Here is a 17,785-nt window from a genome sequence, read left to right as displayed (position 1 = left end):
GTGTGTGTATGTGTGTGTTATGTACTGGAAGTTTTTGGAAAGGTTGTCCAATTTTTTTAAAAACTTTTTTCTACTCTGCAGTTCTGTCTAGTGTACAGATTCCCGATTGTCCTGGTCGCACGTGACCGTGATCATGAGCCTGACCCCAAATATTTTTGCACTGAAACCCATCCAAATTCGTTCCTCAAAATGTTCCAGGCTTTCCCTTCCAAGTCCATTCTGCACAGTAAAATCCGCAGACGGAATGTTTCAACTTCAATCCGTGTGGATTAATTAAAATCCACCTATGTGGCTAGAATGTGCATTTTAAAAAAAAAACCTGGAGATTAATGTAAATCCATTTTGCGGATTGCGTATATTTGTAATCCATCGTTGTAATGTAAGAAAGAAGTCTTTCGTAGGAAATGAAAAAAAACACTGGCGGATTAGTGAGTCATTAAAAATTACAACTGGAGCAACATCATTTTTGTAATAAAACATTTAACATTGTCTACAGAGAGCACATTTTTTAAAACAAATCAAATAAATGCTATGCACAATCCAACAATGAGCTAGGAAACACGTGACTATTAAATAGTGTGTGTGCGCTAGACAAGGAATGTGTCTCAGTCATGTATATGTTACATAGTTTCACCGCTACACCTAGTTAAAAACTATTATCCCCACCACATACCCAGCCTCTAGTGTCCTGGGACTGAGAGTGGGAGTTAGTAACCGCTCCATCACATTTTGTAATTTTTTTAAATAAAGCATCAAGACTCAGAGCTGTATTGGGTAATTTTTTTAATCAAAATTATGCATACATACATTTTCATGTCTATTGAATGTGTTTCCGATGCAGACACCAACGGTCTTTTTTTACATACAATGTGGAAGTTATATAATTGGTGGCTGCCAGGTGACAATTATCAATTCTGACAGATGGCAGGGATGGGTGTAGCACTGCCTGGCACAGCCCAGATGACAGTTAAGGGTCTGGCTTGTTTGGAATACCACTACTACATGTTCAACATTCAAATAGGAATAATACATGATGCCAAAATTGCTTGTTTTGGCAATAGGATAATGATGTGGATGATTGTATAGTTCGTGAATCATATGACAGAGGGTAAAATCACATAAGTCTTCATATCTATACTATATTTCTAAGTTTGTTATTCCGTTTGTTTGTATGTCCGAAGCATCGAAATCTCACAAACGGCACGACATAGCACAACAAAACTTTTACAGGACATTGTGCTGCGGATTTTCTAGGTCAACGCAACTATTTTGAACTTCCAATGACTCACCTCCCAAATTATGGACATTCTAAGTTTCCATCGGGTGTCCTGCAAAAATGTTAGAGCAGGAGGTGGGGGGCGTGGCCACTAAGGGAGGGGGCGTGTCCTTGGCTGGATCGGGGCTGTGTGTGTGAGATCTGAGGGGGAGATGTGCCGGCGGGGCGGAGATGTGCCAGCAGGGGGGTGGGGAAACGTGCAGCTAGCGGGGGGAGATGTGCCATCTAACGGGGGGGGGATGGGACGGGGAGATGCACCAGCGGGGGAAGGAGAGGCGGGGAGATGTGCTGGCAGCAGCGCAGGGAGATGTACCAGCAGGGGTGGGGGGGGCGGGGAGATGTGCCAGCAGCGAGGGGAGATGCGGCAGCATCGCGGGGAGATGTGCCAGCAGCAGGGGGGGAGGGGGACGGGGAGATGTGGCGGCAGCGAAGGGAGATGCGGTAGCAGCAAGGGGAGATGTGCCGGCAGCTCCCCAGGCTAAGCCAGGTACAAAAGCTAGTACACTTATAAGAACGCATTTATAATAATAATTAATTTTTGTGTTCCCCCCACCCCCCCAAAAAAAGTATGCTCTGGTTGCTGCACCTCTATTTATACGTCTCCTTGGCGTCACCTTCGCGGATCATGGTTTTTGGTTTGAATTATTAATCCGTCACGCGGATGGTCAGTGATAGAAAAAAAAAAAACATTTCGAAGAAGGCGGATTGAGCTTTCTGAGACTGATCCAGGGACCAAAGGAACCGGCCGATCCAAATCCGCAAAAAATTTTGCCCATCTCGAGCCCTTTTCTTTTTATGAACTATGATATTCCAGTGTAAGTTTGCAGTAATTCTATAGCAGTAAACCGTGCCGAGTTAGGAACTACATTTTTACATTAAAGGATAACAAGAGGACACAATAGATGGCTTAAAACAAAAATTAATGGCTTCAATTATATCAAGAGAATGCCCTTACCATCAATTTCCAAGCTGTCCCTTTCTATTGATAAAGACACGGGATCGTGTTTTGGTTGTTGCATTTCCTCAAAGTGTTCCTCTTCATCTTCCTCCCTAATGGGCTGGGACGTCCTCTGCGACTTCAGAAAACTTTGGTTTGTCATAAGCACGTCTATAGACAGGTTATATAATTATTGGAATAATTGGATGGTTCAAAGCTAAACATATTGTGATACATTTTTGTAACAGCACACAGAATAGAGAAGAACAAACAAATATGGAACATTTTCTGTCCATCTTCAATTTTGTTGGTGTACCTGATTTAATCCTTCCACTGCCAGAGGCTAGCAACGCATGCTGTGCAATACATTGCAGGTAGCAAAATAGATAATGAATAAAAAGTACATGTTTCAAGTCAAGTCTGTATATATTACTGCATGTGGTCCTTTCTTTAACATAGGGATGACATCCTATTTTATGAGCCCATAAGAGACTGGCATCAGAGAATAGTTAATACTTTTGTATACTGACAGATACATTTTCTGAAGTCACTCTAGTTTAGCCTGTCAAAATTAGAAAACATTGTTGCTAATCCTATATTATTAGTAGGACATATTGTGCAAATGTACTGCTCCCCGTGGTACCTTTATATCACCCGTTTCCAATATACTTATGGCAATGGCACTATATATATATATATATATATATATATATATATATATCAAACGTGTGCTGCTTGGGCCAATATTTACTCGCCCGGGGGTTAAATCCACTCGCCCGGGGCGAGCAAATTTATAGGTTTGTCGAACACTGTATATATATATATATATATATTTATATATATATATATATATATATGAAAAAAAGAAGAAAAAGACTGCGCCTAAATGCAAGGATATAACCAGAAATATTCAGTTGAAAATGATGTTGTGATAAATCGATATAAATACCACTAACTTAGCTAATAAGGTAATAATGAACAAAAAATCATGTGCCCATACAATGATCAATAATGCAAATACAATGCTGGCTTAATGCAAATATAATTGAACAAAAATAATATATAATTAAAAAAAATTAAAAATTAAAAATACAAAAATAGAAAAAATACAAATCATGAGTGAAAAAAATATTTGTGAAAAATATATATGTGTATATTATTGTCCAAATGTATGTAATGTTTGGCCTGCTCAAACCTTTTGGCTACTGATAAAAGTCAAATAAGCACTAAATCATGTGCAATAATACCATCCCTACGCGTTTCCGCAGACTTTCTGACTTCTTCAGGGGTAGGATTTGAGCAGGCCAAACATTGCTCCGGTACACTGGGACTCTTTCATTAGAGGGAACCTGCGCCACAGGACTGTGGTTGACGGAGGAATTTGAAACCTGTTACACCACTGATGAGGAGTGACGACATCTGAAGTATTCCCAGCGGAAGAGCGGAGACGCGGAGGCACCTCAAGGCTACTCCTGTATATGAGTATAAACTCACACAATGCTGTTTTATATCGTACTCTTGTGAGTTTTGAATTGTCTTCACACGTTTTAATAATTTTTTTAAACGTGATTACACGAAGATCGGGCGCTTTTTTCATATATATATATATATATATATATATATATATATATATATATATATATATATATAAAACCAACAGTGTGCTTTTCTGAAAACTAAACCACTTTGTACAGTATACTGTTTTTAACCCATTCTTTAGTATGTTAAAAACTTTAAAGAATATCACAAAGTTTTTACACAAATAAGTATTTATTTTATGCAGCTTTGAAAAAGGTAAGAGAGTTCCTAACAAGAAAAGAACATTGAGGTCTGGGTTACATATACGTCGATCAGTGTGGTAATTTAGTTCTCAATGGAAGCAATAAATACTCACAGAAAGAGTACATACTGTACAGCATGATGTCAGTTGCCAATAAGAGATATATATATATATATATATATATATATATATTTTTTTTTTTTTTTCCAAACAGTTACCGGGGACAAGCAAAGATTGTCTTTTCAAAAATAGCAGTCTGTTGGATATTACAGGGGGGAAAAAATCAATTGATTTATATGTGGAACTAGGTTTATTTTGCTCCATAAGGTTAAGAACATTACTGCACTCATCAATCCATACAATGTGATATTACTAGGGGCCAGCTCTAACAGCAGATTAAGGCACAGAGTGGCTACCTGTTATTAAGAAGAATGATTGAACGTAGCCCACATGATTGATTTCAGCCAAAAGTCAATTAAATAAATGTTTAAGTGTCCTTTGTAAGAGAACCAAGTTGTCAAAGAGAGGAAGGTAACGTGTTACAAAGGTTTAAAATGCTATTTTTAAAAGATTCACCTTGTTAAAAAACATTAGTACTGTAAAAACAGAAGTACTTCTGTGCAGGGCGTGTGCATGCACTTTCAAACTTCTACTGCAGGGCCACACTGCACAAGTAAATTAGTATATTTAAAAAATATTTTTAATACAAAATGTCATTATTACCCACTTCCCTCTTCCACTGGTACACCAAGTTACATCTTGATACTGTAAGTTGACTGCACTGATCCCCCATAAATATACAGTCCTCTTTTTAAGCAGTTTATGTGACTTATCACAAAAATCAGTAATGCTCGTGCCACCATTTGACAATGAATAGTGGTCCCCAGGGGTTATTTTGTACATGTTGGGACTGTAGATTACTTCATTGTGTCCTTTAGTCCCTGCAACTTATGTTGTAGTGAATACCAATTCCCTTATACACTTTGTCAATTCTGTTAAGGATTTGATAAAAGTCAGAGTAGTAACAAGTTATTTGCGCCCGGGGTGAGTTCCTCCAACTGTGATAATACCACACAGTGACACACAGCAGCAACACACAACACACTCCATACACACACACACACACACACACACCCTCCCTCTCCCACTGATGTCATACAGAGGGGCAAGCAGAGTACTCTCTGTTCCCACCACCAGCCTCTGCCATCTGCTCTATGTTCCCTCTGCCCGCCTCCCTCAATGACTGGTGCTCCAGTCGCTTTCTAGCACCCCCCCCCCCCTCACTGACCGGATGCAGCACTGACCGACAGGTGTGTTAGTGCAGCACCGGTAAGGGGGTGGGAGACAAGGAGCAGAGAGCAGGCGGCAGCAGAGCACTGCAACATATGTGCTGAGGGGTGGGGTCTCTTCACACCTGCAAAAGGCTTGCCCCAACCCCTAGTTCTGCCTGTGATGTCAATCATCTCTTTTCGAAAGAGAGGGCTACATTCTACATTTGTAAGTGACAAAGGCACCATGCGCCTATTGTCTTAAATGAGATGTAAGGTGTCGTACAGTTTAGCACTGTTTAGTAAGTATGTGTTGTACCGGGTCCTATATTTTCCGAAAAACAGGTAATGGGTACCTCGGTAAAATGAATTTTACCCGTCTGGGTACCCAGACGGCACTTACCTGCAGGGTGGGTAAGACCGCTGCGAAGGGTGAGGACGACCGCGGCGACATCGTGGGAGCAGCAGAAATACAGCACATAGCTGATGCTGGTGGGAGCCGAGGAACCATGTGACCGGAGGAGCGTTCCCATTGGACAGCCAGGGAGGAGCCGGTTGTCCAATAGGAACGCTCCTGCTCCGGTCACATGGTTCCCCGGCTCCAACGGGCATCAGCTGTGTGCTGTATTCCTGCTGCTCCCGCCGGCTGAACACAGACTTCTGCTGCTGCTCCCAGATGTCGCTGTGGTCTTCCTCACTGGTCTTCCTCCCCTTCCGTCACCGGCTGCAGGTAAGTGTTGAAGTATTTTCAGTTACTCTGAAATTACCCGACGCCAGTTTCGACCAGGTACGGTCCCAGCCCCCTGCTGCTGGGTAATTTCCGGGTTGCTGAAAAAGCGCCGGGTAAGCCAGGTACCGGGTAATTTCCGGGTACATCACTAGTAAATATAGTAATAAATCTTTTAGACTTCTCCAGCTCCATGCATTACATTTTTGTGCTGGGATTACCAAAACTGAATGCATTGCATAAGATGTGGGCACACAATTAATTTATACCAGTAAAGCTTGCAAAAGGTGAAGCGCCGATTCAAAACATCAAATCTTTTAACTGTAAAAGGAAAATAAGAATTTATTTTGCATTAAACGGGTTTGGATGGAAGGGAAGAAAGCATAATTATGTCACTGTATCAAATCATTACGACCACACCTTGAATATGGAGTAGAGTTTTTTCACCACTCCATAAAAAAAAAAAAAAAAAGACATTATGGAACTAGAAAAAGTGCAGAGAAGAGCCACCAAATTAATAAAGGGGATGAGAAATCTGATTTATGAGGAGAGGCTATCTAAATTACATGTGTTTACATAAAAACAGAGGCGTCTAAGAGGGGATATGATAACTATATACAAATATATTGGGGGACAATACAAGGAGCTTTAAAAAAAATATATTCATCCCACGGGCATTACAAACGACATGAGTCATCCCATAAGGTTGGAAGGAGATTTCATCAGCAACAACAAAAAAAGGGTTCTTTACAGTAAGGGCAGTTAAAATGTTGGAATTCATTACTGTGATGGTTGATACAACAGATATCTTCAAAAAAGGTTGGATATCTTTTTAGAAAGGAATGATATACAGGGATATACCAAATAAGTAAACATGGGAAGGATGTTGATCCAGGGAGAAATCTGATTGCCATTATTGGCGTCAGGGAGGAATTTACTTTTCCCCTTATGAGACATCATTGGATAATGTTTCACTGGGGTTTTTGTTTGCCTTCCTCTGGATCAATATATTGTAAACACAAATTTAGGATAAGTATCAGCTGTCTAAATTTAAGGTATAAACTAGATGGACAGGTCTATTTATACAACCTTATCTACTATGTAACTGCCATCCCCAAAGATTTATAGAATGTTTCACTCTTTGCATTTACCATTTCTGTGAAATTAATTTGCATAACATTTTGAAGGAACCTGGAATGTAACTGGTACAGCATGGACTATGGAGTACCAGATACGTCATTATAGGAATGCTTGTTTCAAGGGCTGATGAGGCCAAGTGTACTATAGTGGGGTGTCCACGGGAGGTGAATAATGCTATTTGTAGCTCCCGGGACCCCAGTTTTAGTTGCTGGTGTTACATTATATTTCCAGGAAATCAAAACTAGGAAGTTGACGTTTGTTAAAAAACAAACAAACAAACAAACCACAATACAGTATTCAAAATTGCTGGTTTACACTATTCTAGAGGGTAAATTAAAAAAAAATTCCCGTTACCATCAGGGTTGTCTGCACTGTCGGAAGTGCATGAATCATCTTGTATGTCTAAGCAAGCGTCCTTTTGTTCCAGCTTCATGCATTTGTCCAGTGTCCTGCTGATAGATGCACTGGAAGGTTTTTGTGCTACTACTTTAGGATAGGTTTACCATAGAATAATAAAAGGACATTACATGTGTAGGAGCAATGGGATAGGGAGTAAAAAAAAAAAGGTAACAAAAGTAAATATTTAATTACCCGTTACAGCAAATTATTGATTCTAATAACTTAGACACTAGGGAAACTTAACAGACCAAAAAAAAAAAAAAGGGTAAAAGGAATGGATTTAGTTACAGGTAAGTAAGTTAGAGAAAGACATATTTTTGTTCAAGGAGCACCACTTTGGGATCATGCTTTTCACAAACACCACACCTATGTGTGCACATGACTTGTGTATGTGGATGGGGTAAAAACATCCAGCGGTCTCACTTACGGATGCAGCGGCAATTATTTTAACAAATCACGGCGCCGTTTTCGTGTGCGATGGTGTACTCCACGCGGCATGAACACGGCCAATCGCCCCAGGCACACGTGTTTATCGTGGTTGCTTTGTTTGAATTTCATGGATTGTGTACAATTAAATGCAATTAAATGAATGAATTGTAATGTGTACAGTACTGTGCCAATTTCAGGTGTTTAAAAGCCAGAACACTAAAATGCCATTTTATGCACTCGCGTCTTAAGGCGGTACGGTTGGAAGAAATCCTGCGCCATGACATGGGTATTCCGAGGTGTACAACGCGTGATTTGTTAAAATAATGGCCGCTGCATCTGTACCTCCCCGCAGGGCAATAAAAATGAGCAATATCTCCCCAAAACCTTCACACTATACCTCAATTAAGCTTCTGCCACCACCAAGAATAATTTACACAAAAACCCAAGGTAGAAAAATGTGACTGGAAATGTAATTAATCTCTTCATGAATGTACTAGTCAAGTAGAGCCCAAAGACATAGGTTATTACATTTCAGATTTAATATACGAAAAGTGGTACAGTGGATTTGTACAGAAAAGGAATGTTACAAAGATGTGTGTGTGTGTGCGCCTGCCTTTCATCAGTCGCTAACCGTATAAAACATATTGTTTTATTGGCTTATTAATTCCAAGACCAGACTAATCCAGATGACCTCACAGGAGATATAGAAAAATAGGTATTTTTAAACTGAAAGTTAAGGCGACGGGTTTTTAAATATTTTTTTTCTTTAGGATTTGAAGCAGGGGGCCTGGAGCTGAACCCCATGAATTTCTGGGGACCACTGCTTACGGATATGCTTAACTCAGTAGGGGGTGTCGGTAGCTACTCCGGCTTGCTAGCTAGGGTTCATGTAATGGCCTATTTTGAAAGCTTCCTATTGGCCCACGTGATGCAAGAGCTTTAAACTTGCAGGAGATTCCAGCACCCTCTACGGAGCTACGGATCTTTGGAAACAGGGGGTCCCCAGAACTGAAATTAATGATGTTCAGCGCCAGAGACCCCATGCTTCAATCCAATGTAAAAAAAATGGCCCTCTCGAATTGCTCCTTTTAACACTTTGGTTGCTGTATTGTTACAGCAACTTGAACAGGTTAAAGGCATTAATGTGGCAATGCATTACCACCATCTTCTTACCATAATCTTTATCGTAATCCTGGTGTGAAAATTTAGGAGTAAATACAAATGGTGACATATACAATGCGATAATAACTCTGTCGCTGTCTAGGACAGCGCTCTTTCTATAGGTTTATAGGAACCTAAACGGAATATATTTATTATAAACAAAAGTGACTTGTTAAAAAAGGTCTATTTTTCAAACTTCCCCCAAAAAATTTGGCCGCAAATTGATACTATGCACTCCAATAGAGACAGTCCTTCCGGTGGGTTTTCTTTGGCTCCTCTCCTATATTTTAGGTAGCTATAATTTATAGCATCTGATCTCAAGTATCAATCAGGGATCACACCATATCTACCCACCTATACCAGGGTGGGTTACCAAAGGATACAGTCACGTGCTGTTCTACGCAGTATTTAATTACGTTTTAACACCCTATTTTTTATTCATATATAAAAGAACAGAAGAAACTTTTACTCTCCACCATTTACTACATTTCATGGGGGCTCATTAAAAGTACCAGGGCGGGCAGGCTGATAATTTACAATATCATTCATACTGTTAAATTTAAAACATACCGCAAAAAAGAAAATAAGAAAATATGGGTCTGTGAAACCTGTTCTTTTTTTGTTCTTTTAGAAAAAGACTAAAAGTGAGGATGCACACTTGACTGGGTGCATAATCCTGGCAGAAACTGCCTCTGCCTACCCAGCAAATAAAGTTAGGATTCTATTTATTCAGGACTGGTGTGCCATTCTCTCCGAACATATACATATATATTTTTAAGAACGTCATCAAGCTTTCAGGTCTTTTATCACCACAGGCAGCACATTCTTATTCCATGCTGTCTCTGCTTCTAACAAGTGGGTGAATTGTATTTCTTAATGTGCAAAAATGTACCAAAGGTTTCCCCTACAGTACCTGTTGCTTATGGGCAAAATTGCAAAAAGTCACTAAGACGAGCAATCCGAGGAAGAGCTCCCGCATGAAGTGTGTAAAGGCACTTGTGAAACAAGAGGGTAACCATTTAAATGCTCCAGGCTTGCAATGCAATTTCGGGCCAAAGTGTTAAAGGCCTTTCCAGTACTGAAGAGGTTAACCAAGCAGGAAAAGACTGAACACAGAATTGCAAGAACTGAACTTTTAAAATGAGTATTGAGAGTAATTATGATAAGTTGAAATAACATTTTTAGGAGCACAAAACTAATGTACCAGAAGGGCAGCTTGAAAGTGGTGTCCTCCTAATATGGTCTTCAGATTTGTCACTAATAATTGCAGCAGCATTCTGTTTCTTCTTTTTAAAATACGTTCGGGGCGGAGGTTCTTGTAGAACAAGGGGGGGGGGGGGGGAACAGAAAGGAAGGAAGAAAATGCAGAGAGAAGTTATAAAATTTAAATAAGAAACCATTTTCATAGCTTGGGCAAGTAGAGGGAAACAACTAAACAGAAATAGTAAAAGCAATGAGAATGGTATTCTATCACAGGGGGGCGCAAACTGGCACCGCTCTCATCCCCACAACATTTAAATGAAATACCGGGGGAGGCGTGAGGCCTCTAACTCTCTCTTACCTGCTCTCAGTCGGCTCTTCTGCGACGCGTCACCATGACAACATGGCGTTGGGGTCAAATGGCAACGCGTTGCACATGACACCGCCTATGCCAGAGAGCCGGTAAGGAGGGGGTGCGAGCAGATAAGGGGGCGCAAACAGAAAAGTTTGTGCATCCCTGTTCTACCCTACAAAAAAAAAAAAAAGGAAGAAACTTCATCATATATGTGAACGTCACAAATTGAGAATATAAAAAACTGGTAGCTTATTAACTCCGGAAAAATAAGCCACCCCCATATAAAACAAAAATACTTCATAAATGATTTCTCACATTATGTATGATTAAATTCTAACATTTAAGTTGATATGACTTTTAGGATATGATTACTGCGACTGCCGATGGATTGCTTGCAACTTTTAAAACTTGGTTAAATGGGGCAGTTCCTCCTGAAGATTTCTTCAACAAAAACCTGTTGTTTTTACCCCATTCTGAGGTAAGTATCTTGGGAAGCAGGGTGTCTCCAGAGCTGAAATGAACATGGTTCAGCTCTGAAGATCCCCTGCTTCAATCCTATTTTAAAAGGAAAACAAAAAAAAAAAACCTACAGCGCTTGGACTACTCCTTAAAGAACAGTTTGTGAGAGGAATAAAGCAACAACGTATGCTGCAGATTTTTAAAAATCCTTCCTGAACAGAGGGGGCCCCCCCAGTGCTGCCCTGTGCTTCCACTATATTTGTGGACTCCCTAGTTCATACGTGCAGCAAAAATATGTGTCCCCGGGCACAAATTAGCCACAGGGTTAGGGCTTGCTACAGTGGCCAATAGAAAGCAGTGGTCATTGTCTATTAGCGACAACAGAGTCCATGTTTTATGTCGTTCAGGAACAGAGGTCCTCGGTGGTAGGGTAACAACGGATAAGACCTCAGATCAGGTAAGCTTTTAAAATAAATAATTATATATACACATCCTGCTGTGGGTGTGTGTGTGTGTGTGTGTGTGTGTGTGTGTGTGTGTTTTGTTTAACTAAAATTTTTAATTAAAAACAGCCAGGAAAAAATGTAAATAAGGTTACTAATCTGCTTTACCCCTTTGAGAGCCGGAGCCACCGTGGCAACAGAGTGCCACAATATCAGTGATGATGGGAACGGAAGAAGTCTCCCTCTCTATCACCCCAGTCCTGTCAGATCGTGTCTGACAGGAGCACAGAACGCAAACTCCCCTAGAAAACGAGCAAAAAGCAGATGACGTAGCTACTGCGCCATGAGGCCTCTGGAGTGCCAGACCGCATGATGTGGTACAGTAGCTAGGTCATGGGGCACTCAAGGGGTTAAAGCACCTCATATAGAGTTCACTTTCAAAATAAGTTATAATGGGTGGGGGGAACAGCACCTTTATGTTGGCAAAAGGAACCTAAATGAGAAACCATGAATTGGGGTGAATTATGAATCAGATATATACTGTAATTAAGGGGAAATAAATAATTGTGTGATTGCAATTGGATATGCTTTGCGCTTGCAAAGTAGGTCGCACTTCACATAGGGAAAAAAAGGCCTTGTTATTTTCAGTGAGATTTTTGTATACATCTTGTGCAGATATTTTCCTCAGAATTGCACCATGGATGCATTGATCTATAACTCCCAAAGATGTCACTGGAATGGGGAAAGGCAAAAACAGAGCATGGAGATACTACCAGATAGCAAAACCTGTTTCTGGGTTTATATATTTTATAGGTACACTTACCTTATATAAAAATATATATATTTCACGGTTACAGGTCCACATTTAAATGCATATGTCACCTTTAATCAATTTATAACAAGTAAACAGTTCAATCAAAATTCCTGTTATACTGGAGCAGAACAAAAAAGTAAATATGTGCAATATTAGCCAAATCCTAATCCTTAGACATTAATGCCTATTGACATTCAATAATCCTTCCATTTGTAACCCCACTTTGGGATTACCATACGGATGGAAGGGGTTAAAAAGAGTTTGAAGGGATGTGCAGACCATCCTTAGAGAAATATATATAGAGAGATATAGATAATTTGCAAATAGAAACCCACTGTTACAGAAATTAAACAAAATTATTTTTATAAAAGAAAACCTCAGTTTGTGAACAAATAATCCAGGTCATATAGTACATTTCTATAGTTATCCGTTATATAGATTATATTGAATTCTTTTTAACCAACAGGTGTCCATAAATATTTACTTTATAAAGTACATCTTCAGTGTTCCATAAAAGAAAAAATCATTAGGACCCAACATTTTAGGCTACTGACTAAAAGAATATTAATTTTCCTGAAATGAAAATATATCTTTACATAGGGACAATCATGCCTTAAAAAAAACAAATGAATACATATTTATCGATTATGCTTTGGATAAATACACTTTTTTACTTTTATGAATTCTGGTCACGTAAAGTTGTCAGATTAATAGAATTCATATTTCATATGTTTTTGACCATGCAAGCAGGGCATCTTTAAAATGCCTTTTTTGGAAGAAGTCTGTCACTTCATCAGCAAGTTTTGGATTTATTTTCCCTTGTAGGGGATGTTTCATTCTTTATCTCTATCTTTTTTCTTTGCATATTCCTTGAAAGCCAAGTTGCACAAAAATAGGGTAAAATAAAAGCGTATTTTAGTATGTATAATTATGTACAGATGCAGCGTTATGAGTTTGAAGGTTAGATATTGAACACCTGCCCCTTCAGGTAGTACAGGCATACCCCGCATTAACATACGCAATGGGACCGGAGCATATATGTAAAGCGAAAATGTACTTAAAGTGAAGCACTCCCTTTTCCCACTTATCGGTGCATGTACTGTACTACAATCGTCATATATGTGCATAACTGATGTAAATAACGCATTTGTAACAGGCTCTATAGTCTCCCCGCTTGCGCACAGCTTCGGTACAGGTAGGGAGCCGGTATTGCTGTTCAGGATGTGATGACTGGCACATGCGTGAGCTGCCGTTTGCCTATTGGGCGATATGTACTTACTCGCGAGTGTACTTAAAGTGAGTGTACTTAAAGCGGGGTATGCCTGTATGTTGCAAAGTGAACAAGCAGGGGCCTGACAGCACCTTGCTTCTGGATTATGCCTGATGGATCACCAGGTCTAGGGTGACTCAACAGAGGCTGAGCTCCGCTCCTTTTCTGTCTAGAGACAGGGATTGGGAGAGAGGTTATACATATGGAGGGGGGAGGAGGGGGAAAGAAATACTCTACCCTCAGACCCTAGGAGGAGACCATGGAGGATTCTCACCTGTACAGTACATAGAAATGTAAATAAGTGGTATAGGGTAGGCATAACCTTCTTTGTTTTACAGATAGGCAAGTGCCCTGTGAAGTTAGGCACCTTAGAATAAGAGAAACAGAGCAGTACAGGCCCCCTGAGGGGAGGCCTGTGTTTCCCCTAGGGGTTACCTAAATAGTAGCCCTTGGACTGGCATGGAGAAGCAGTAATATGAAACTTATTTGCCTCATTCCTGTGTTGAGCATTCCCAGGAAATAATGGGTGGAGCATCCTTAAAAGGCTTTAGCCCTGTCACCCCAGTACTGAAGCATGTATATGGCAGGGCAGAGCAGCAGAGATGCAGATCTCCTTAGCAAAGAGAGGAAAAGAATAGTGACTTTTTTTCCGTAGACACCTGAAAAAAGGATAATTTCAATCCTAAATATTAATTATGCTATATTCTCTATGTTCATATATATTCAGCATGTAACTGGTTAATTTAGTATTAAGTTGTTAGAATTATATTGAAGAATGATTGGATGCAATGATAAGAACATAAAATCAATCTCAAGACAGGCAGATGTGCAAATGTTTGCTGAAGTTGCAAGAGTTTGAATTCAACGGGTAGTTAAATATAGATAGCTAGTAGTAAAAGACAATACAATAGAGTTAGGTCTTAACATAGGATTAACTGTGGTTACTTTGTGACAGAACAAAGAGTTTCTTCTATGTCCCAGTAAATACTGTACTGCTAAATGAAGGAACTTTGTTCTAAGATTGATAATTAACCAAGAGCATTTTGAGCGGACAATGAGAGAATCATGTTTGAGAGAAAAGTATAAAGATTGTATTTGAATTTATTTTATTCAGAATCACTTTACCACCAAGCAAAGAACAAGCTAAGATTCTCCACTCCATAACTATATGCCTGAATGGTGCAACCTTTGACTGAAATTATGCTTTGAAAGATGTTTTCTATTTTGTCCTGATTAAATTAAGAACCGTACCATGGACTATTTGATATATTTTTAATTTTATGAAGAAAATCTTCATTTAGTGATCCAGCAAGTCCAGAAAGACTAATCTTCTTTAACACCTCCTGCTGTGAGCCTCCCAGGGGAGTATAAGGTGGGGCTAAAAAAAAGTGACTTTCAGTACTACTACAAGGATGGTCAGAGTAAGTTATAGAAATATGGTCTGGTTGACCAAAGATATAAAGGGGCAGCCCAAGCAAGGGCCCAGAAAGTATCATGAGGATAAGTAACAAGAGAATTAAGCTATTGTGTATGTTTTAGTCAATACTTCAACTGCTCAAAGAAGGTGCCTCTCCAGGAATGCATCTTGGGAAGAAATCTTACTGCTGTGCTATGTAAATAAAGACTCCCTTGATCAGAACTATAAGGTTCCTGGCACCCATATTTTCTCCATCATCACCCAGCTGCACGGACCCAGCACCCTAAGGTGACAAACCATAACGCTGCATCTGTACATAATTATACATACTAAAATGCGCTTTTATTTTAGCCTATTTTTTTGCAACTTGGCTTTGAAGGAATATGAGAAGGAGAAAAATGAACCGCTCAACCATAGTATTCAAAATAGATGATGTAGTCTAGCAATGGGGTGCGAGGGGAATCGGTACTACACGAATACAGAAATTATCAAAAGATGATCACAGAAGAGACCCCTATTGTTGCACTCAAACCATTAATAATCAGTATTAACACTGGACTTAATGTCTATGAATAAACTGAATACAGGCATACTCCGCATTAACGTATACAATGGGACCAGAGCATGTATGTAAAGTGAAAATGTACTTAAAGTGCAGCACTACCTTTTCCCACTTATCGATGCATGTACTGTACTGCAATTGTCATATACGTGCATAACTGATGTAAATAACGCATTTGTAACAGGCTCTATAGTCTCCCCGCTTGCGCACAACTTCGGTACAGGTAGGGAGCCAGTATTGCTGTTCAGGACGTGCTGACAGGCGCATGCGTGAGCTGCCGTTTGCCTATTGAACGATATATCCTTACTCGCAAGTGTACTTAAAGTGAGTGTCCTTAAACCGGGGTATGCCTGTAATCATAATAGATCAAATTATGTACTAAGGGTAACAGCAGATTAAAATTCAAAATAATAACATTACATTGGCATAACTCATCTAGGTGCACAAATATATACAGTGAATATAAAATAGTATTAAAAATCCCCAAAAGGTGGGGTAGGATGCTGGAGATCTGGACTATATCAAATCCATATAGATGTATGTAGATGTATCTTAGTAGTTATATTCTCCTTGAAAGACAGTCTCTTAACAACAGCCACACAAATAACTTGTAGTTACAGTTGTAGTGGCAGGAATGTGGCAGGGCATGTGAAGTTAAATCACTTCTAATTAATATGTATAGGAACCTGGTTGACAAGCCAATATGGTTCTGTTTGACCAGATAATACCACCTACAGTTGATATACTTTGGGATTATAGAGCTATTACTCGTCTTATTGCAAAAACACCACCTGACAACTTTACGTGACCAGAATTCATAAGTAAAAAAAAAAAAGTGTATTTATCCAAAGCATAAATTTATAAATATGTAATCATTTGGTTGTTTTTTTTAAGGCATGATTGTCCCTATGTAAAGATATATTTTAATTTCAGGAAAAATAATATTCTTTTAGTCAGTACTACAAACTAACTAATAACGCTCTCTATCAGTGCTAGATCCAACTGGCGAAAGTGGTATGATATTCACCACTAAACAAAACGCCGCATTTTTCCATCAAGGACTGTCTATTGGATCATGGTACTGTGGACATTAACTCACTAGCGCCGGGGATATAGCATTTTGTATATGTATATCTTTTAGTCAGTAGCCTGAAATGCTGGGTCCAAATGATTTTTTATTTTATTGAACACTGAAGATGTACTGTATAAAGAAAATATTTATGGACACCTGTTGGTTAAAAATAATTCAATATAATCTATATGACTGAAAACTATAGAAATGTACTATAAGATCTGGATTTGTTCACAAACTGAGGTTTCCTTTTATAAATATAATTTAGTTTAATTTCTGTAACAGTGGGTTTCTATTTGCAAATTAATACACACACACACACACACACACACACACACGCATAGAGATGTGTGCGCACACACGCGCGCAGAGATATAACCGTACAGTGATCGATACACACAGTGACAAGTATTAATGTAATATATATTTTTTTTTTCTCTAAGGGTGTCTGCATATCCTTCTGTGATAGGATGAACGGCCTGTAACTCACCCAAAGACAGCCAGTGATTTACCATTCAGTTTTAAACTAAAACAATTTCTCCTACGATTGGCTTTTTCAAGGACCATCAATAAGTCACAAGGCCAAACATTTGATAAAATATGCCTTTATCTACCGAAGCTCGTTTTAAGTCATGGGCATAGCTTGGTCTGTCAAGAGTCAGATCGTTTTATTCACTTACTATAGTGTTGGAAAAGAACTCAGAAATTGATAATTATGTCTTTAAAGAAACCTTTGATTAAAAAATATATACATAAAACTATTTTAAAAAGCATGAATGTTTAATCAATAACTTTTCATATCTCTTAGTTCGGCGTATTTTACACTGGGTACATCTAGTTTGCGGTTCACGTCAAGACTAATGGATATTTCATATATTTATTTATAATGTTTTACCAGGAAGTAATACATTGAGTTACCTCTCGTTTTCAAGTATGTCCTGGGCATAGAGTTATGATGACTGATACATGGTTACAAATACATTGTTACATTAAGTGAGCAAGGTTATACATTATATACACAAGACATTCCATGCACAGTAAGAGATAATATATGCTATGGGCGTATGTAACAGTTA

General features: G+C 39.1%; 1 protein-coding gene across 15 annotated transcripts in view; it reads right to left on the bottom strand.

Annotated features, from left to right (window-relative positions):
- The window catches only part of CEP162 (centrosomal protein 162), a 91,390-nt gene that overhangs the window by 58,987 nt on the left and 14,618 nt on the right, over window positions 1-17,785 (bottom strand). For 9 of the 15 annotated variants that reach the window (XM_075597901.1, XM_075597899.1, XM_075597902.1 and 6 more), the window contains exons 4-6: window positions 10,322-10,432; window positions 7,483-7,614; window positions 2,232-2,384 (exon numbers count right to left, since the gene is read on the bottom strand). In XM_075597901.1, the coding sequence (XP_075454016.1) occupies window positions 2,232-2,384; window positions 7,483-7,614; window positions 10,322-10,432 (396 nt within the window). Of the gene's footprint in view, window positions 1-2,231; window positions 2,385-7,482; window positions 7,615-10,321; window positions 10,433-17,785 lie in introns of those variants that run through there. The other 6 variants (XM_075597909.1, XM_075597910.1, XM_075597906.1 and 3 more) reach the window with 5 other exon arrangements.

Source organism: Ascaphus truei, chromosome 4, assembly GCF_040206685.1.
Source record: "Ascaphus truei isolate aAscTru1 chromosome 4, aAscTru1.hap1, whole genome shotgun sequence".
Taxonomy (NCBI): domain Eukaryota; kingdom Metazoa; phylum Chordata; class Amphibia; order Anura; family Ascaphidae; genus Ascaphus; species Ascaphus truei.
Note: the sequence above shows the minus strand (reverse complement) of the source record. Positions and strands in the feature narration are given on the sequence as shown.